At 42.1% G+C, this 21,878-nt stretch overlaps 1 protein-coding gene across 4 annotated transcripts in view; it reads right to left on the bottom strand.

The window, feature by feature from the left end:
- Positions 1-21,878, bottom strand: part of AGAP1 (ArfGAP with GTPase domain, ankyrin repeat and PH domain 1) — a 942,320-nt gene that overhangs the window by 86,619 nt on the left and 833,823 nt on the right. For all 4 annotated transcript variants that reach the window (XM_069225552.1, XM_069225553.1, XM_069225550.1 and 1 more), the window contains 2 exons: positions 13,596-13,686; positions 7,518-7,740 (listed from right to left, as the gene is read on the bottom strand). In XM_069225552.1, the coding sequence (XP_069081653.1) occupies positions 7,518-7,740; positions 13,596-13,686 (314 nt within the window). The remainder of the gene's footprint in view (positions 1-7,517; positions 7,741-13,595; positions 13,687-21,878) is intronic.

The raw sequence follows: 21,878 nt of genomic DNA, 5'->3' as shown, positions 1-21,878 counted from the left end.
CTATCCACCAGACCATAAGGTCTTGAAGCTGGGATTCTAAAGGGTACAGTGAATCCCTCCCATATCCTCACTGTGCCCCAACCCATAAGAATAAGGGTCAGGATCCGAACATAGGGGGCAAGGTCCCTGCCGAAGTCTGTGTAGCCAAATCTGGCTCCATGTCAGAGTTGGCAATAAGGATGAGGGCCAACGCAAACCGGGGGCATGGGTGGCTTCGGTAGTTTCAACATCGGAGCCAGCATCGGAGAAGGTTGCAGTGGCACGACCAATGCCGGTTCTGATCCAGAAACAGATATAATGGTCCCCTCTAGAGATGAGGCCGAAACCATCGGTGCTTAACAGAGGGGGGGACCCCTGCTGAGTCCTCGGGCCCGAAGGCACCCCAGAGGAGTCGGACTAACCAAAGATGAGGCGCAAGACCTCATAAAATTCCCTCAGTTGGGCAGGATTCGCTCCGGCTCCCAGAAACTTGGGAGACGCAGAGCCAACCCAGATGCAGGCTTTGAGCAACTACGTTCCCTTTTCTTGTCAGCCAACAGACAGGTAAAGTCGAAGAAAGCAAAGCTTGTTCTTCTCTGACTTCTTCCTGTGCCTCTTATCAAAGGTCCCGAGGACTTGGGGTGGGACGATGAAGAATGAGAGCTCCATGACCATTCTCATGACCTTCCTCTTGACCAAGATCGGGAGCGACGTGGAGCTGAGCGCTGGGTCGCAAAGAGCTTTATGGACTGCTCCCTCAAAGCTTTCGGATTCATGGCCCTAAACTCTGAGCATGACTTATGGTCATGCTCCAAACACCACAAGCACACGAGGTGCAGATCTGTCACGGCATCGCCTAATGACAGGATCTGCAGGTCTTGAACCTGGTCTTACGTGACAACATCCTCAATGCACCAGGGGTGTAGAGACACAAAAGTCTTCTACAAAAAGTCGAAAAAGACCAATCAAAAAGTGACTAAGGGATAGCTCCTACTTGGATCAGCGCTGGTTGATGCGGAAAGAAAAGAACGGATGTCAGCGCCTGGGTGGTGCCTATTTAGGACCCACAATGTCATGTCCAGTGTGCACGACAACTAAGACAGGCACGGAGTCGACCACTGCCACCTGACAGCATGCAGGGCTACTGCTTGAGAAAAATCTCTGGATCCAGACAGACGCCTGCGGGAAATTCTTCGATAAGGAATCTGGAACTAGAAGTCTCTATCAGATAATAAGAAATAATAAAATGGTATCTGCAGAGCTGCTCAAAAGCTGCCAGCTTAATGAAAAACAAACTGCACGTCTAGCTCTCAAATTTCTTCATCACACTGTTGAGTGCCGTGTCCCATAAAATGATTATTGCATCTCAGTGGCCCTCATACTTGGCATGCAAACACTTTCCAGACAAGATCAAAAAGAAGACAACAGCTTTCCAACCACATACCCTACATTGTGTAGCATACTGCCGATGTGAACAAGTGCTTCAGGACCCCACATCAGGGTAGTAAGTGCTATATGAATGTTGCAATACAACACACATATGCACGCAAGATGCTAGGGGAACCAAGCATTACAGCACCATTAGCATGCATGCAGAATAACACACAACCATTTAGTTTTTTACTTAACTTACTAGTCAAAGATGGCAGTAAATTAAAAAAACATAAAAAGTGTGCCAAAGTGCTCTTTTTCTTTTAATGAAGGGTGGCACAGCAACAAATTACAGATGCTGTGCCCTTAAGAAAAATGTGTTTTTTTTTTTTTAAAGAAAAAGACGAGAGGGGTGAACAATGAAGGGGAGGGTGGTAGCAACAGTGGTGGATGGGAGTGGGGTAAACACTGTCGAATGACAGGAGCAGTAGTGGAGGAGTAGCGATGGTAGGGATAGGCAACAGGAGCATTTAAGAAAAAAGTGCCAAATTTTGATGAAGAAAGCAATGGTCAAGCATGGGGGTGAGATTTTAGTCTGGAAGCAGCACAAGAGGGGAGAGCAACCTAAACAGCACTCCCATGGACTGATGACAAATGAAGAAAAATATAATTGAATTTTAGCAATGGAATAAACAAGTCATCCAATCAAAAACAGAGTAAAAAAAAGCTGTGCTCCAGGGGTGGGACAAACACAAGAAGTGGAAGGAAAGCAATCAAATAAGAAGCAAGCAAATGAAAGTGAAAATAAAGCTAGCCAACTGTAAGCAATGGGCTGGCACAAGCCCACTGTACATGCTGGTAGTCTCCACAGCAGGACTTTCATGACATACAGCTAAGAGCAGTCTGTAGGCGAGACCAAAAAATGTCAGGTGAAAGAAGACAGATAATTAAATTAATCGACATTCCACTTGACAGTGTTAAAGATATAACATGTTTTTGTCATGAATGAGGGAGCTTGGTCTAGAGGCAATGATGCTTACGAGTCTGAAGCTGAGAAGGGTAGGAAGAGTGTGTGATAAGATTGGTGAGGGAAGGGGCGGGGTGAATGTGCTCCAATGTCTCAAGCCTTGAAACAGTCTTTTTTTAATTTTTTTTATTGTTGAAGCTGCTCTTATCTGGAATTCATTAAGAATCGACCCCGTTCTTTAGTTATTCAAAAAGGCTGAAACACAGCTAATCAAACTGTATCCGAACTAATCACTAGCTGGTAGTTGGTGTCGAATATAGTAGTTTCCTACATTCAAACATTACCCACAACCGCATTACATTACATTTATAGTTAATGTCTGAATGTTTTCTTACATGAATGTACACTGTTGTTACGACAATACGTTTGCAAATACTGCATATAACAGATGTAAAATAAAAGAGGTTAAATAAATGGAAAGCAACACGTACATAGCGAAGTTAAAGGGAGAGCACCCTTGTTTGGAAGCTGTTCCTAACATTATAGCAAAGCAGATCCATATGTCATAAAATATGAAAAAGGGTCCTCTACTAAGGGTTGGCTCTTAATGCAGTTGTCTCCTGGGGTCAAGGTCACATATATTTTAAAGTGATAATGCTGGTCTAGGAAGTCTTGTAGGACAGATAAGGCGAAGTGCCCATCCTACCTAACCTGGATATCCAGGCAGAAATGTTTAGTGAACGTGAAGAGACACCCCCATTTGGCAACCAGGCAAATGTCCAGAATTGGTGCAATGTGTGCCTGCGCAGTAGTAGTAGCCTTCGTTATGGTGGAATGAATATACAATCCTTCTGTTGGGTACTTCTTGGCTAGCCCATAGTAGATCTTGATAGATAACAATTCATCTGGATATGGTCCTATTTAGCATGGCTTCACCTTTCTAAGCCCCACAGAAATTGGAAAAATGTTGTCGTCTTTGTCTGTACTCCCTGGTTCAGTTCATACAGAAGGTAAGGGCCCTCCTAAAGTCGAGGTTAGGAGCCATTCGCTCTCCTTGAAAGAATGAGGTGAAGCATAAAAAGCCAGTAACGAAATGGATTGCCCTATGTAGAGAGGTGTGACTACTTTGGGCAGGAATGCAGCTTTTGTCTGAAGGACCAATTTACCCAAGAAAAGGGATGTGTATGGAGGAACTACTGACAACACCTACATTTCTAGTTACCTTCCTGGCTGATCTGAAGGTGTTAATGAATGTCATTTTGAATCTGTTAAAAGGGAGTGCACATTAAGTAGATGTAGGAAGCTGGCTCTGTATATACTATATAAAAGTGAGATATAGTGTGCACAGAGTCCAGGAGTTCCCCAGAGGCTTAACAGAGGCTAAAGTAGATAATACTAATGCTCTCTTTTGTGGTAGTGTGGCCGAGCAGTTAGGCTCATCAGAGGGTAGTGTAAAGCATTTGCTGTACACACACAGACAATAGAAGAAGAACACACTCAATGACTTAACTACAGACCAATGGTTTTTATATAGCAAAAATATTTGTTCTTAATTTATTTTTAGAAGCACAAGATTCAAGTTGCAGGTAAGTACTTCAATAGTTTTGTATTTCCCACATATATCAATAGCACTTTGTTTGAAATCGATAAATTATACAGTTTTTGAATTATTGACAATTATCTATTTTAAAAGTTGACAGTGCAATTTTCAGAAACAGTTCTTGGGGGAAAAACAAGTAGGCACGAAACATACACCAGCAGTGGTGCTGGGGTGGCTGGCTGCAGGGTGCAAACAAGGCTTCAGGTCTCCAATGATTCTCTATGAGGGGTGCCCGGGGGTCACTCAGAGGCTGCAGGCGAGGTCCAGGAGTTGTCTTGGGCAAACCACAGGTTGGACAGGGAGGAGGGCCGCCTGCTGAACGTTGCTGCACTGGAGGTCAGGTTCTTCAAGGCCTGGGGGCTGCGGTGCAGTGTGTCTTTAGGCGTCTGATATCTTCGCTCGGCGCTTTCGCAGTCAGGGGTGTCCTCGGGGTTCCCTCTGCAGGCGTCGTCGTGGAGGGGTGGAGAGGTAAACCCAGGGTGGACCCTTGTTCAGAATCACCTGGGGGTTCTCTCTAGCTGGTTGGGCCACCTGGACACGGGCCATGGGCAGAGTGGTCAGGACTCACGCATTCGGAGTGAGGCTGGAGTCCTTGGTTGTTGTTTCTTCTTGGACAGGGCCGCTGTCCACAGGAGTTCTTCACCCTTCTGGATGCAGGGCAGTCCTCTGGAGCTTGGCAGAGGTTGCTTGTCCCGCTGGATACGTCGCTGTTCTTGTGCAGGTTCTTTGAAGCAGGAGACAGGCCAGTAGGGATGGGGCCAAGTCAGTTGTCGTCTTCCTTCTTCTCTGCTGGGGGTTTCATCTATGCAGACCTTCTTCTTGTCAGGTCGCTAGGATGATTCTGGTGAGCTGGGTTCATGTTGGCACTTAAATCCTAGATTTGGAGGCATTTCAGGGATCAGAGGACAGCAGCCAATGGCTACTCTCCCTGAGGGTGGATGCCCCCTCCTTGTGCCCTCTCCCTTTGTGTCGGGGGTGGGGGCAGAAACCTAATCCTATTGGTCTTTGTCCTTCAAACCAAGATGGAGGATTCTGCAGGGAGGGGGTCACCTCAGCTCTGGACACCTTAGGAGTGATCCTGGCTGGGGTGGTCACTCCTCCCTGTTTTCCCTAATTTTCCTGTTGGACTTGCTGCCATAAGTGGGGCTTTGTCTGGGGGGCAGGCAACTCCAATAGCTGGAATGCCCTGGGGCACTGTAATTCGAGGCCTGAGCCTTTGAGGCTCGTCATTAGGAGTTACAGTTCCTCTAGGGGGGGAGGTGTGAAGCACTTCCACCCAGGACAGGCTTTGTTTATGACCACAGAGAGCACAAATACTCTCACCCCATGTGGTCAGAAGCTTGTTTGAAAGTGGCAGGCTGACACAGACAGGTCAGTACTTCACTAGCAGTCTGGCTCACATACAGGGGGCATCTCTAAGATGTCCTCGGGGTGAATTTTTCAATAAATCCCACACTGACTTCAGTGGGTGTTTATTGTGCTGAGAAGTTTTATATCAAACTTCCCAATGTTCAGTAAAGCCAATATGGAGTTGAGGAGTTCGTAATGACAAACTCCCAGACCATTTACTCAATATGGCTACACTGCACTTACAATGTCTAAAAATGGACTTCGACACTGCAGGGGCATATTGCTCATGCAGCTATGCCCTCACCTGTGGTACAGTTCACCCTACCTTAGGGCTCTAAGGTCTGCTAGAGCGGTGTCTTACCTGTACCACAGGCAGTGGTTTGTGGGCATGGCACCCTGAGTGGGGTGCCATGTCGACTGCCTTTTTCTCCCCACCAGCACACTCAAGCTGCAAAGACAGTGTACATGTGCTTGATGAGGGGTTCCCTACGGTGGCATAATACATGCTACAGCCCTTGGGAACCTTCCCTGGCCAGAGGGCACTTAGTACCATGGGTACTTTTTACAAGGGACTTAACTGTCCCAACTGTGGAGAAAAAGGTACAGATTTTGGGAAAGAACACTGGTGCTGGGGCCTGGTTAGCATGATCCCAGTACACTTTCAATCAAAGTTGGCATCAACACTAGGCAAAAAGTGGGGGGTAACCGTGCCAACTGTGGCACTTTCCTACAGTAGATGAATACCAAATTAAGATCCCACAGCGACATCACAGATAGTGGTGGCAGAAACATGGATGAGCGTCCCTTCAAAAAATGCATCACAAAAGTTGACCTGAAGAAGGATGGCTGATCAGGTACGTGTAAGAAGGCGGAAGGAACCGAAAGGTAACCTTTAACTGTTGCCACAGCAAGGGTCTTCGCTAAAGATAGACAAAATAAGAGAACATCTTATAATTGTGCATTCAGGGGTTGGATGTGTTAAAAAGGAACAGCCCAAAAACTTCTTCCAGCATCCTGAGTAAGCAGATTTGGTAAATGTATGCCTGGCAGCCAAGATGACACCATCATTTCAGAAGGAAGGTCACATGCCGTCAGCTGTCTCTGCTCAATCTTCACGCATGTAGGTGTAGGTTGTGCAGGCTCGGGAAGAAGACTCAACCCTGCTGCTGAAACAAAAGTTCCTCCCAAATGGTTGGCCCACTTAGAGAGCATGTGCTCATGGCCAAGAGGTCCGGCTACCACACTTTCGTCACCCAGTCCAGGGCCACTAGGATGACTTGGGTCTGCTCATTCTTGATCTTTTTCAGCACGCTGGACAGGAGAGAGATGGGCGGTAGGGTGTATAGGAGTCCAAATGCCAATGCAGATCTAAGAAGTCTCAGAGACAATTGCCTTAAAAACTCAGATGCGCAAAACACCATCTGCCAACACGCAAGGAAATTGCTATGAAAGTTTTCAGATTCAGTCTGATACCTGGGGAAATTTACAAGGTTTTTGGTGCCCGCCACTAGGCACTGGCAGAACTCACAGGTTGTGAATGGGAGAGAACAGCACATAAGAGTAACTTGGCTATACACTAGGGCTTGGTGGTTTGTCTAATGCTTTGGTCAGGTTTCAACCCGCATGAGGACACCTCCACCACACCGTTTGAGAGAAAGCTTCACAAGACTCTTTGTGAAACATAATTTTATCCGTTTTCAAGTGGGATTGTAAAAAAGACCTTTAATTTTTTATTTTTTTTTAGGAGCCGTAGGAATTTTTTCATCTAGATGATCCTCCCACGTTTGACAAAAGGGGACACTGAAAATCTGACAATATTCTTTTAAAGGTGTGACATATTTCATGTCTAGGCTCATGGCACTTCGAAAGTGAGAAACCAAGACAGCTTTTCTACACTAAGATGATATGGCTGGAATTTTAACACAAATCCCTGTCACAATGTCACTTTCCAGTGCCGTTAAAGGAAGGAAGGTCTGTTGGCCTCAAGGACCCTCTTTCCCTTTACCCTCACACCTAGGTCGAACAAAGAAGTATCCATACATGGTTCAGGAAAGAGATCACTCCCGTAAAAAAGCCCCCTTATGAAAAATGTTTACATTTTATTGTAGTTTAGGAAAGTTTAAGCTATTTGTTCACACCTTCAAGTCAGTTTGCCATGTTCCATTACAGCATACTACAGGGGTGTTTGCTCAGAAAGCCTTCACCGTTTACAGTACACGTGTCATAGCGAGAGACACTCATTGGACTTACCTTGTAGAGTCCGAGGACGGCTTCATGCGTCCCTGACTGCTTCCCTCCCAGATGCTGTTTGCCAGTTCATTGCCAATTGATGACATGACTTTGATCAGCTCCATGGTCCAGTCATCCAGGTCCAGGGAGCGGACACGGGACAGGTGTGTGCCGAGGTTCCGATGGATCCCTGAGCATTCAATGCACATCAGCGCACCCAGGTTCAAACTGGCCCAGTCTGGATCTGAGAGACGAGAGAGGGCATAAGAAGCGAAGTCAGGAATGGATTCAGTTAAAACGAGCCCGAGCAGCTGTGCACTGAGAATCTGTAAAAATCATACGGGTGCACTCGAATCGCACACATCATGGAATATACCACTGTGCTTAGAAGAAGGCAGTGCAACCAGAGGTCAACACCATTTTGATTTATAAAAATAAAAAAAAAGAGTTTCATTGGCATATTTTATTGGCATGCATATTAGCCATGGATGTAGGTGTTGGCCATTCGACTTAAAGGCGAACACAAAACTAAGGTGTACACTCAAAATACATCCATATACAATAACTAATACTGTCTGAAAGAAATATGTGTATTTGGAGAAGGGGATTTTAAATGTACATTTTAAAACAATTCAGATAAAATAATGTTACATATAATCTGTAGTTTATTTCGTGGTCATTTTTTATACTAACCTAAACTAATAGCAACCAATGACTGTGCCTGAAGGGAATTCACCAGGAGTCTCATTGCTTTTGTTTACAAAGGGAACTGGTGACACAATGACGAACACAAAGGACAACAATGTAGAAAAAGTACAGGCAGGTTTTTTTTTTTTTTTTTTTTGCAGATTAAAAAAAAGGTGAATAGTAATCGAAAAAAACAAGACCGACAGTTTCTCAGGGTCTCCTAGCTTTGAAAACTAACAGGTTTTCGGTGGTGATGATACTGTCTGCCTTCATCTTTGTTCCTCACATTCTCGGAGGATCACCCTGACTTCTTCCTCCAACAAGAGGACCCGCTACATTATCTTTCTTTACTGATGTATTTACTTTTCTAAGTTCTCAAACTATCAACTTGTTTTTCTTTCTCTGCCCGTTTTGACCCATCTTCTGTACGCCGATTCACCAATCCTTGTATAGAATACCCCCTCTGGAGCCCAAATCCTCCGCTATGAAAGCCCGAGAATCTTCTATAAACTCTTCTCTCCATTTCCTCGGTCTCAAGCCAGCTGCTATGTATAAACATGTTGTCTCCTTCAGTAGCTCGTTACCAATACTGTATATTACTCAAATTGTAGCTCAGCTTATAGTACTGTTACTATGCCATATGTAGCACTTGCCTTTACCTTATACTCTGGTCTATTTCTTCAGACCTCTTGCTTGAGAGGCCGTGCATGAACTAGAGTGGGCTTGATTGCGTTTTTTGTGGCTATTGTTTGTTCTTAGTGCTTCTGTATTTGAATCCTTGCATGTCTTACAGATCAGTTTCTCCTGGGGAACATTCACGGCAGAAACCTACTAGGCTAAATATTTCCTGTACAGTCTGATCGTGCCTTTGCAATACAGTGATCCAATGCTGCTTTTCCATACCGGCAAGTTTGTGTCCAACACACTGTCAATCTCTTCCTACACAGACCATTCTGACTGGAAACAAGGACCCTCCTTAGTATGTTCTTCCTGGCTTGTTCTGAACTGTTGCGAAATAACAACTTCTATCAACACTATGATTCGTCTGCCTATTTTTTGTGTCGAATCGGAGTGTCTTCCAATTTTAAACTGCTTTCAAATATGCACAGCATAACAAAGCGTCAAAAAACATTACATAGAAAGTATATACAGAGTAAAAATAAATTGTTTAGAAGATAATAATAAGGAAAGGAAAAGTAATACAATATATACCTATGTATTTATAGTTGCAAACATGGACTAGTCCTATTTAAAAACCATACCAAAACCACCCTGAAATAAATGCCAAGGGAGTGAAATGCAACCAGGCAGGGCTCCCTGACAGGAAGCAGGAGTCGAGCAGACATTTTGAAAGTGAGCATAGCACGCCATATCCCACAGGATGCAGCAAAGATCTCTTGGGATTCTTCTTAGGATTTAATTGTCAAGGATAGCTTTAATTAAGAGACAAGGACAAAAATATTAGACCAGTGCAATATAGGAATAGGGATTGTAGAGTTTCAACCGCTAGCCCTTTGGCGGGCCAGTCGAAAAGACGCCACTAACTGTATGTGAACCGAGTTGCGGTTCTGCACAGTAGAAGAGACACTCCAGTTTGTATGGTTTTTAAATTGTGTTTGTTCAGTCCTGCAGACGTTAGGGTGAACCAAGCCTCCACCGAAATGCTGCGTCAATACCATTTGCATTTTTATGAATATTGTGTAAAATTAAGGTTTGATTAGGTTATATGAATTTCATTATTTTTAACCTATGAATTTTATATATGTGCTTATTAATCAATTTCTGTGATTTAATAAATTGGTTTAACTTTAAAAAACTGTTTTACAGGTTGTCTATAGAAGTGACTGGGAGGTATGCAATATTTGTTATGAATTGACGTCAAACCATCAAGTTATGGAGGGGAGTCAATTTGTATATTTCATTTATGACAAAACAATATTGGAGACCACAGTGATTCGTTAAGGCCTGTCACGTGTGAGGAAACATAAAACCCATTTCTGGATTTGGAAATAAAAATAAAAGGTACTGGCCCTTAGATTGTCATACATGTTGGCTTAAGTTTCTAAAATCGACAATAAAACAGGCCAAATCAAATCGGTCACCGAAATCAAGGAGCATACGTGTGGTCCATTCTTCTGTGGTGGACAATATGTTACACCAAACATCTGCTGAGATGTTTATGGTATTGTGGAGCTGACAAATCTCCAATTCGATGGTTTGAAATAGCTGAACCTCTTTCAGATGGCTCAGACTTTAACAGATATTCCTAGCAGTTTTGAAAGTGGGAGATTGGTCAGTTGATGTAACTTGGCAAAGATCTTAGGGTTCAGGATGTTTAAGGCGGGCATCAAACTAGACTTTGCTTGAGTCAAAGAAACATGGGCTTCAGGAATAGTAAGTAATATCCCACAGGGTTAATGCAAAATATTTTCCATATACTTTCTCCCTCCATCACAGCGCTAGACACAATGTAGGTGTCAGGTAACGGAGAAAGAAATTCAAGTGAACCAAAGACTGTAAGCTTTTGAATCAGGATTATTTTGTGGAGTTAAATTGAAAAAGAGCAACATATTTGTCAATGCCAAATATTCTACTAATAGATTTCAGAGCTCAGTTGTATTTCTACTTATTTCTTCTCATGGCAGGGTTTAACACAGCCAGGTGCCACATTCCTAGTTTGGCCTTCTTGGTATCTGGCATTGCAACAGCTCCTCTACCCTATTTGTTGTATAGCCCTTTGTTATGAAATCACTGCAATATCTAAGTACTGTAAATCGCACGTGTTGCACGTAAGTAAGCTAATTGCACACAAATTATCAACTTCACAAGCGAGAAAGGTTGAGTTGGCATTATCGATATTCCGACTACTAACAAACAGGTGAGATGAGATGCCAGCAGCAAACGTTCTACTCACTAAGCATCAAACCTGCTGGGAATATATCTCGCTCTGCAGTACTAAGAGGACATCAAGGTCATAATGTTTGTTGTACACGTCTCATCACGCTCAGAGGTTCGCAAGTGCTTTCAGAGAAAGATGGTATGAGAAAGTATCATCTTTGAGTGAGACAATCCAAACATTTAGGCACCTTGTCTAAGAATTTGCAAACATGGTGATCAATTAGAGCAAGCAACTTCTTGCCAGCATCTACTATCTTCTAAGTAGGCTAGTGCTGCGGGTCGAGGAGGAGGATTTCAGAGCTCCAGGACCATCCCCAAAATTCATGCATGAGAGCCACGCACAGACAAGGGTAACCACAAGTTAAATTTAAGTTAGATTCAGGGCTACTGTCTGGAATCAGCTGTGGCTGATGACTGTAACTTGGTTTACAAATATGCTGATATGTATTATGATATAGAGGGAGTGCAGAATTATTAGGCAAGTTGTATTTTTGAGGATTAATTTTATTATTGAACAACAACCATGTTCTCAATGAACCCAAAAAACTCATTAATATCAAAGCTGAATATTTTTGGAAGTAGTTTTTAGTTTGTTTTTAGTTTTAGCTATGTTAGGGGGATATCTGTGTGTGCAGGTGACTATTACTGTGCATAATTATTAGGCAACTTAACAAAAAAAAAATATATACCCATTTCAATTATTTATTATTACCAGTGAAACCAATATAACATCTCAACATTCACAAATATACATTTCTGACATTCAAAAACAAAACAAAAACAAATCAGTGACCAATATAGCCACCTTTCTTTGCAAGGACACTCAAAAGCCTGCCATCCATGGATTCTGTCAGTGTTTTGATCTGTTCACCATCAACATTGCGTGCAGCAGCAACCACAGCCTCCCAGACACTGTTCAGAGAGGTGTACTGTTTTCCCTCCTTGTAAATCTCACATTTGATGATGGACCACAGGTTCTCAATGGGGTTCAGATCAGGTGAACAAGGAGGCCATGTCATTAGATTTCCTTCTTTTATACCCTTTCTTGCCAGCCACGCTGTGGAGTACTTGGACGCGTGTGATGGAGCATTGTCCTGCATGAAAATCATGTTTTTCTTGAAGGATGCAGACTTCTTCCTGTACCACTGCTTGAAGAAGGTGTCTTCCAGGAACTGGCAGTAGGACTGGGAGTTGAGCTTGACTCCATCCTCAACCCGAAAAGGCCCCACAAGCTCATCTTTGATGATACCAGCCCAAACCAGTACTCCACCTCCACCTTGCTGGCGTCTGAGTCGGACTGGAGCTCTCTGCCCTTTACCAATCCAGCCACGGGCCCATCCATTTGGCCCATCAAGACTCACTCTCATTTCATCAGTCCATAAAACCTTGGAAAAATCAGTCTTGAGATATTTATTGGCCCAGTCTTGACGTTTCAGCTTGTGTGTCTTGTTCAGTGGTGGTCGTCTTTCAGCCTTTCTTACCTTGGCCATGTCTCTGAGTATTGCACACCTTGTGCTTTTGGGCACTCCAGTGATGTTGCAGCTCTGAAATATGGCCAAACTGGTGGCAAGTGGCATCGTGGCAGCTGCACGCTTGACTTTTCTCAGTTCATGGGCAGTTATTTTGCGCCTTGGTTTTTCCACACGCTTCTTGCGACCCTGTTGACTATTTTGAATGAAACGCTTGATTGTTCGATGATCACGCTTCAGAAGCTTTGCAATTTTAAGAGTGCTGCATCCCTCTGCAAGATATCTCACTATTTTTGACTTTTCGGAGCCTGTCAAGTCCTTCTTTTGACCCATTTTGCCAAAGGAAAGGAAGTTGCCTAATAATTATGCACACCTGATATAGGGTGTTGATGTCATTAGACCACACCCCTTCTCATTACAGAGATGCACATCACCTAATATGCTTAATTGGTAGTAGGCTTTCGAGCCTATACAGCTTGGAGTAAGACAACATGCATAAAGAGGATGATGTGGTCAAAATACTCATTTGCCTAATAATTCTGCACTCCCTGTATGTTACAATTGTTTGACTGTAATGAATGCAGCTTTTGATGTTTGAACAGCTGGACTGGATCACAGCTCGCCTGGCTTACCTGAGTAAAGAACCAACAATTACTGTATTGGTCATCTTAAAATTAATAATATTTACAATTAGCAAATACATGGATCCAGTATACGAATTTACTATTAAAAAAATATTTTTATTCAGAGTTCCCCAAGAACAAAAGGTTGATGCAAAACTGCAAATTAACTTCATTTCCCACAATCAGAAAGGCAGAGAGCCAGCATTTAGAAAAGCAACATACGAACATCTTCAGATGGGGACACGCCAAAGCAAAGATGCAGGAAGAGTACAAGAGGAGGACGATATAAACTGACCATGCTTCCACATACGAGTCATGTCTTGTGTCCCAATTTCAGCGTCTCCCTTTTCACCATATACCCCACAGTACAGGCAGCACAAAGCGGGAGTCCACTGCCACGTTCATTACAGGAGCGTACTTACTCTGCATGTCACAGTCTACACACTGATTGTTGCCTCTGATGTTTCGGATCGACTGGAGGGCCAGGGCTTCGTTCTGGCTTGTTATCCGAGACTAAAATAGAAAAAGATGGGAAGTAGAAATGAAAGATCTACAAGAAGATATGAGGGGTTCTCGACACACAAAAAATAAAATGTGGGAAATGTATCATCTTTAGCAATGTCTGATTTAATTTTCTTATTAAAGGCACAATGTGAGTGGGGAGTATGCCTTTACTAAGAAAATGGTGTAATAACTTAGTCACCTGTAACTTCTTAAAGATGATAACTTCTTAAAGATGAGTAATAGAGCACCTCTGTTTCTGCGCCGCTGTTGAGATTTAGGCAGCTCCCTTGCGCCTCTCTTCGTAACCTCACATTGGCAAAGGGAGCACAACAAAGTGCGATCTGTAGAGCCACATACTACTAATCGTGGGCAATATTGCAGTGGTATGCTCATCTCCAGCCTACTGCTAAGCATGCGCCCTGAAAGGTAAGGCTGTGTACTCTGGTCAACCATAGGACTAATTCTGGCCTTTCTTTCGTGGCTAAGGTACTTGTATGTGGTAATTCAAACACACCAAAATGTAAATCAACATCTCTTCGGACTAGCTTACAGATACCGGTGTCCTCTCACTGAGTCACAAAACATAGACAACTTGTGAGTCAAGGAACTAAGAGCAGAAACTGAGGGAGGGGAGCTAAGGCGATTCTACTTTACATGAGACCTTTAACACTGTTGGCCAGAAGGGGCTTTTCTCCAGCTTTGGGACTCAGTTACTGGATAAAGTCATTAACGTCTCGGTGTAGTTTAGGGCATTCTCCGTTTAACTCACTCACTTACAAAACGAAACCTAAAACACTTTGGTATCCTATCTTACAATGAGCAGTGTGCTTCAGAGCGCTGCGCCGCTGGATCAAAAACCATCCTCTTCAGTTTTAGACTTTAACCTGAGTAATCAAAATGAGGTGTAAAACTCTTAAGGGTTGGCAGTGGTATGTCTTTTAATCTAAGAAGCAAAACCTGGAAATGAAAAAACGTTGTTGTTTCCAAAAGCCTGGTGTTTTTTCTCCAGAAATATAACTCTCTACCATTAGCCACTAATCCTTAAAAAATGCAGTATAAGTAACTGAAATCTAACACCGCCTATTGTGTACAGAAAGGTGATCACTTGTTACCCTAGTTCCATGTAGCAGGATGGTCAATGAAGCAAGAAACATTAGAAAAAAGTCCCTACAGCTATAACCACTGTAGTCTGAGGCAATCTGAACTGAATATTAAAAAATCCTGTTTTGTTTTACAAAATTAGCCGAATGTATATCAAAATACTACTCAAACCACACTGCAGCATTACCACCAAACTATGCTGCAGAGTAAAGGAGGACGTATAGAGAAAAAAAATGAACTTCCAGATCCCATCATGCCTTGCTACTAAGAGTTACTTCATAAATTCAGTTTTCTTTTGACTGACTTCAATAAATCGTCCCGTAAAACACAGAAACATTCAAAAATTGAAGCCGGGGAGCGGTGTGGCATATTTATGATTTCTGTTAAGATTTCTACAATGCAGATCCAAGATTACAAGATTACAAGCAAGTAACTTTTCCTTCCACGTGCTAGGATCTTCAATGATAGAAGTAGTGTCTAGTGATAATATGGATGGACCTCCATGCAGAAGTTTTGCATACATCAGGAACAGTTCTCACCCAGGCAGCCTTAGCTGCTTTGCCTCTGATAGTGTGAGCTTTCAGCCTGCCTGGTAGGAGTTTATTGACAAAATGGTATCAGAGATGTAAGCATGACAGAATCCATCAAGATAAGTCTCTTCTAAGTGGAACAGAATTGACAAAAAATGACAACTTACTTATATTTGTAGTTCTCTCAAAACCCATTCTAACGCATAAAGAAATCTTAGTTGGTGAGGGGGTTACCTAAAGAACACTGGCTGAGAAAAGGTCTGGTTCACATGAAAATTAGAGACTGCTTTGGGGAGGAATGAAATATGGGTTCTCAATACTACTTTAGCTTAATGGAATTTAGAAGGAGATTCCTTAGCTGAGACAGTGTGAAGTTTGCCATATCTATGGGAAGGTTATCGGAAATCAAGAAAATGGTCTTCCAAGTACATGGTGGCCATGAAGCTCTTAAGTGTTGCTCAAAAGGAGGAGCCATCAATTTGAAAAAGGTCTACACTAGGGTCCCAAGAGGATCATAACTGATGGGAAAACCTTCTTCAAAATGTCCATGACATCTCTTATAACAAGTACAGCAAACAAAAGACGTCTAAGTCAGACATTTTGAGTGCTTTATTGCTGCTTGAAGAACCTCATCAGAAGCAAACTTTTTTTTCTTTTAATGTGAGAGCGAACTTTAGGCCTGATTTGTCCAGACGTTAGAATTTAGCAACACAGATTCTATCTGGCAAATGATGGAATTGGCATTCTGCTGTTGGCACCAAAAACAAAAATAAATTGTATTTTGCTTGAAGGCATGTGCAGTTCAGGTGGCTGGCCTATTGGCTTATTTCAAAATGTCAATGCTGAATTTGGGTACGTTTATATGCTCATATTGTATGTACTCAAGAGCCATACTGCTAAATTAAATGATGAGAGATTTAGATGGAAATCGTGGCACCTGGGCCTGATTACAAGTATAGGTGCTATTTATCGCACCTCGTTTAGAACGATCCCACAGGATTCATTGTTTGCCACGTGGATAAATAGTGCCTATTAAAAGTTTCTGGGGAATAACATAGATTTTGGTATTTAATGCACCAAAATCTGCATGGTACGGTAAATACTACATGCTTTTCCCTGTTAAACGTAGGCAGGTTTGACCGGCTGAAAAGTAACAAATGTTGAGTTATTTAACGCAACCGATAATTATCAGATGCATTAAACGCCTTCAAAGTTGCAATTCTGATCCATGTATAAACAGGGGTTAAGGCATGGGTCAGAATTTAACAAGCAACTTGTATTCATGACCCAAGACTTACTGGGAAGTCTGGACAGTGAAGTCAGTCAGCATGGTAATAACCTGAGTCGCCTTTTTAAAATCTGAAAAAGGTCCATATATAACTACTGTCTCAGACCTTCTTGAGCAAGGAGGAACATTCTAACCCTGGAATATCTCAGTTTCACAAGTATGATGGTACCAGGAGAACTGGAAAAAACATGCAGAAATTGTGGTGATCTATTCAGCAAAAGACCGTTTCCAACTGATTGTGGCTCTTGATGTGCAAATTGAGCATTTTACTTTTTGTACTGTGGCAAACAAGTCTATTTTCAGAACTCTTCAACTGAAGTTGTCACTGATGGTCTATTTGTGATCTTAATTAGTGAGTCTACTTGAAGCATGTGCAAAGAACATACAACCCCTGAGAGATGCACCATTTGCACTGACAAGTTATTTTGGAGTAGCCACCTACGTATTAACTGGGCTTCCACCAACAGTGTCTTATACTTGGTGGCCACTTGTTTACTTAAGTAGTACATGGTGGTAATCTTTTCAATTTGAATGAGAATCCTGTCTGCTGTCAGGATGGTACAGAGATCCTGAGTGCCTGGTGGACTGCCCTGTAGTCCAGAAGATTATTACTGATGACTTTTGTGGTGCTGTCTTTTGTACACGAGATCCTACACCATCAGAGCCTTCAAGGTATGCCCCTATTTTACTGGGTATACAGCTTGGTAATGTTTGAGTGTGAAGATCTTGAAAAAAGGGCAGCTTCCATGCAAGTGGTTTCTATGCAGGTAGAACCACAGAAGAGATTGTCTTCCTACTTACAGCTGTAGCTTGCCTTTTTAGCCATTCTATCTGGCTCTACTCATTCTTTAACTCTGTAGCAGGGGTCTCATATTCAGTCTGGCATTCAGAATAATGTAAATTGCTAAGAGTTGAGTTAGGAATTGAATGTTCTTTTGATTCTCTACCATTAGATGATCCCATCTGAAGGTATTGCTGATACTGTAGTTCTTACTGCTGGTGTTACAACCAATGAGGGGCTTAAATGCTCCTTTACTATGGCTGAGCATCCCTTTCTTTGTGTTTTTCAAAACTTTTCTTTTTCAGGCTTCAGCATATGAACCTCATTCTTCATCCTTTGCATCCTCTCGTCATTGTGAGGATTAAATAATAAGACTCTAGAAAAGGATTATCATGTTTTTCAGTAGAGCATCATGTTGCAAAGTAGGTATCTGGAGTCAGGAGGAACTTTACAACAGTAGTGCATGGCAATCCTTGAGTATAGGTAGGTCAAGTGAAGCACTGATTACTTGGTTAGAAATTAAATTGCCATATGAAGTACTTCACCAAAATCTTACCTATGTTCCTCTAAAATATCACAAACAAACGTCTTTGTAGATTCCCAGAGGTACCTATCATACGGGCCCAAAATTGCTGCAGTACCGGCTACTTTAAGGGATGTTCCTGTCGCTAAGCAATTTTTTTTCTATTTAACAAATTAAGGCCTTTGCTCTCTTTTGCTGGCGGTACTGAGGTCTTCAGAATGGACGCATGTCTATTCTTCGTTGCTAACTCTAGGATGACTCAAAAGATGTAATTGGTCTCTCCCTTCAAGGTGGAGATGATGTGGGAGTGCTCTTCATCTTTCAATTATTGGGAGGTAACTCGAACGTATGACTGCCACAGCAACCATACCTATTTGGGTGCTGGGCGGAGACAATGATTAAACAAGCAGAAGTAGTGAAAGACTCACAGCAGCCACTCTGGGAGGAGTTGGACTCATTTCCAGAGTAGCTGTTGGGCATAGAGGAGAAACGGACTTGCCTTGGCACTGCTATGTTCCAGTGATTGCAAATGCATCTGCATTGGGTTATCAGCTGGAATCACACTGATTGACGGCGATGGCTGCTCTGGATAATCTTTCAGGATGGAGAGAGATTGGGTTCTTCTTGATGTTGGATATTTGAGCATCAAAGTTTAAGTCCTATGGATTGAAAGTGAGTAATGTGATGTCAACTCATGTGATGCCCAATTGAATGATACCTGCATGTGGCTCGATGTTGATGTGTCCCTTGACCTCTAGTGGAGCTTAGTCTTAAACGTCATTCCTGATGTATGGGTCCTTTACCGCGAGCATGTTGGGACTGTACCTGTGTTAAACGCCAAGGTAATCTAGAGTTTAGGAATCATGATGCTTCTTGGACTATTCCTTTCCTTGAAACTCCATCTATGAGGCCTTGACGGATGACAGCTGTGTCGCAGTAAAATGAGCTACTCACTGCTCTATCGTGCTCTGCCCAAACCTCCTCTATCCTCATTTCTTCCAGTTGTCTTCCGAAGTGACTTTCTTTCTGATTCCTCTGTGTCCTCTTTGACGTTTTGGGACATAATTTATACTTACTGACAATGTGAAAATGGGAGCTGGAGGACAAATGCACCGAGTGTGTCATTTATGTCTGCCTCTGAAGGAGCACATCAACAGTTAAGGCATGATGAATTGATTGTGGGGGAAAAAAAGGTGCCAACAAACCTGTAAAGTTTGTGAAAAATGAAAAGAAACACTAAGATGTCAAAACCGCCAAGCTAAGTCACAAAAGTGGGTACCGAGAAAGAATCCTCATTAAAAAAGGTGATTATTCTGGAGTCTTTGCACAAAAGCCAGTGGAACAGGTTCTAGTACAATTCATGAAGGGTATGAAAGAAGCTGGTTTCTTGAAGGAGCAGCATTTTTTCATCTTACTACAGCCACTGCCTGGCTGGTTGCAGCTGCTTTCAGTTTCAGCACATTTCTTCATTTTTGTGGCCTCCAAAGTAAGCATTGATGTCGCAAGTGGTTGTAAGCATTATTTTGATATCATTGGCTGCATCTTTGTAAAAGGAAATATACAATCTGTACATGTATCCTGGGAGAGGCTACACTGGTAATATCTGCATTTAAAAAGTAGCAGATGTTCAATAGTTAGACACTGGGTGTGCATTTGTAAAGGTGTTCTGGGATCCCTGCATGCAGGCAGAAATACTCAAATATTTATGATAAATGCTAAAGATCGTACGGTGCTGAACTTAAAAACCTAATCCGTACCTCAGACCTCTTTGCCTGCAGACTGAATAACGGTAACTTTATCCATAAAAGGCTTTGAAAAATACGTCGGCGACCAGTGAAGGTGATTCAAACTGAATTAAGCTGGATTTGGGTACCTACTACTTGGACCACCAGACGTCCCTAGCCCACCCAACACATTCCTCATCTCAGTGCATTGACTTTTAAGTTTGAAGATGACAGCCTGCCAAGGTTGCAAAGTCTTCAAGTAAACTTTCTAAAATACCCAACACATTTTAATTTGGGGCTACTGAAGAGCTTACAGTAGCAACAAGAGTTTCCTCATTGAGACTCCAAAGCTGAGAAAGCAACAATCTTGGACCTAATCCCTTTCAGGTAAAAGCTCAAAGCTATGGAACTCTCAAACATAAACTGTGTTGCACTTTACCCACATCCTTTCTTGGAGAGAGCTCAAGTCACTTCTCTTCAAGAAACACCTACATTTTAAGACTGAATAGATCCATCAGACACCCATCATAAATCCTTTAGATTTTACCTATGCTGGTACTGGCCACAATGCACCCCAGAATGCTTTGACCTAGCCTACCTTCTTACCACCCCCTCCCCAGGCTGATCTTCTGCTCCATCATTGCTTTTTGGAATCATTACTGAAGAACTCAAAAAGATGATCAGCCTCACGCCAATGCCACTTCTTCTCGAAATTCATCTTCTAATATTTAAGGCTTCATAGCAAGCATCCCAAACATTTCCCCTTTGCCCTAGTACTTATTAAATACACCTTTTTTGTTTATACTAAAGACTGCATCTGAACCCTTCATTCACATATTCGGAGTACCAGCTTTCTCCTCATTTCCATTACCTCATAAGTTCTTTTCGATTCCCATCACACCTTTTCACTTGCTCCTATCTGCTCTGAAAGATAGTAAAACCTTCTGTAAAAAAAGTCGATATCTCTACCAACAAAAAAATGGTCTTACCATCTTCAAATTCTCAAGAAGATTCATTTTGTTCAGCTCCTTATGCTAGTCCTCTTCTTGTTCAGCTCCTTATGCTAGTCCTCTTCCCTTCTTTTCCTAGTACACACTGCCTATCACCACAGAAGTGATGTGCATGCTCACATGAGTAGTCCAGATGTTTAAAATTGTGGATAGAACGGCGCTGCACACATCCCGTAAAAGCCTTACTCATAAGTAATTAACGTGGTGGGCAAAACAAAAGCCTCAAATGTTACCCGAGAACTTCAAAAACACAATGATTTCAGCACATAGTCATCATTAATGAAAAAATGTGGGGATAAAGAACATAAAGACTGAAAATGACTCACGGCATTTTAAATATATATTGATTGGGGATGTAGATAAAATGCTATATTGATTTACGGTTTTATGTGTTTATACTCCTATAGCCCTGAAGAAGTCCATTAGGATGAAACGCGTTGGCTATGGCTACGGATTATTTATTTTCAACTTGGATGAATAAAGAACAGTGATTTTATAAGACTTAATTCTCGAACAGTGTGATTTGTGAAGATATGGAATATTTATTCTCTGGATATTAATAGATACTTGGATGTGCCGGGTCTTCCTTCCAATGTTTTGAACCATTTTTTGGTTATCTGAGGTCTAGGTGGTTGGTCCTCAAGACCTGTGCACTAACAGTGTCATAAACTATATATATATAACTCAAGAGAAAAGGTGCGGTATTGATCACCTTGACCCCCTTTTGATATTGAAAGAATATACGTGTATATATATATATATATATACACACACACACAAAAGTTATGGGGTGTTATAGTTAGATTCAGATTTTACACACACAAAGCCATAGAAATTCAGCAGTTCTAGTTATCTCAAGTAACTATAACTCATGCCCTAAGGTAACTATCCCGCAATGCATAGTTTTCTCATCAGTAATTTCACGGCAAACTTTGCAGCGATATAATCAATTATGTCATAGATGTCATGAGTGATGAAATATGTGAGGTAACTAGCAGTGCATTGCGAGGGTGCAATTTCTAGTTACCTAAGGGCACGAGTTATAGCTATTTGAGATCACTATAATTGCTTATTTTCCATGGTTTTGTGTGTATAAAAACTGAACCTAACTATAACGTCCCTGTAACCTTTGTTCTTTTTCAGTGATTTTTTTGTTTTACATTTTTGTCCTCCCAATATTGCCTCTGTTACCTTTGTTTTTCAGTGAATTTCTACGTTCTTTTGAAATGCTGTTTCCTAACTAT

This window comes from Pleurodeles waltl, chromosome 3_1 (genome assembly GCF_031143425.1).
Source record: "Pleurodeles waltl isolate 20211129_DDA chromosome 3_1, aPleWal1.hap1.20221129, whole genome shotgun sequence".
NCBI lineage: Eukaryota > Metazoa > Chordata > Amphibia > Caudata > Salamandridae > Pleurodeles > Pleurodeles waltl.
The sequence above is the reverse complement of the archived record's forward strand: the minus strand, read 5'-3'. Positions and strand labels throughout refer to the sequence as shown.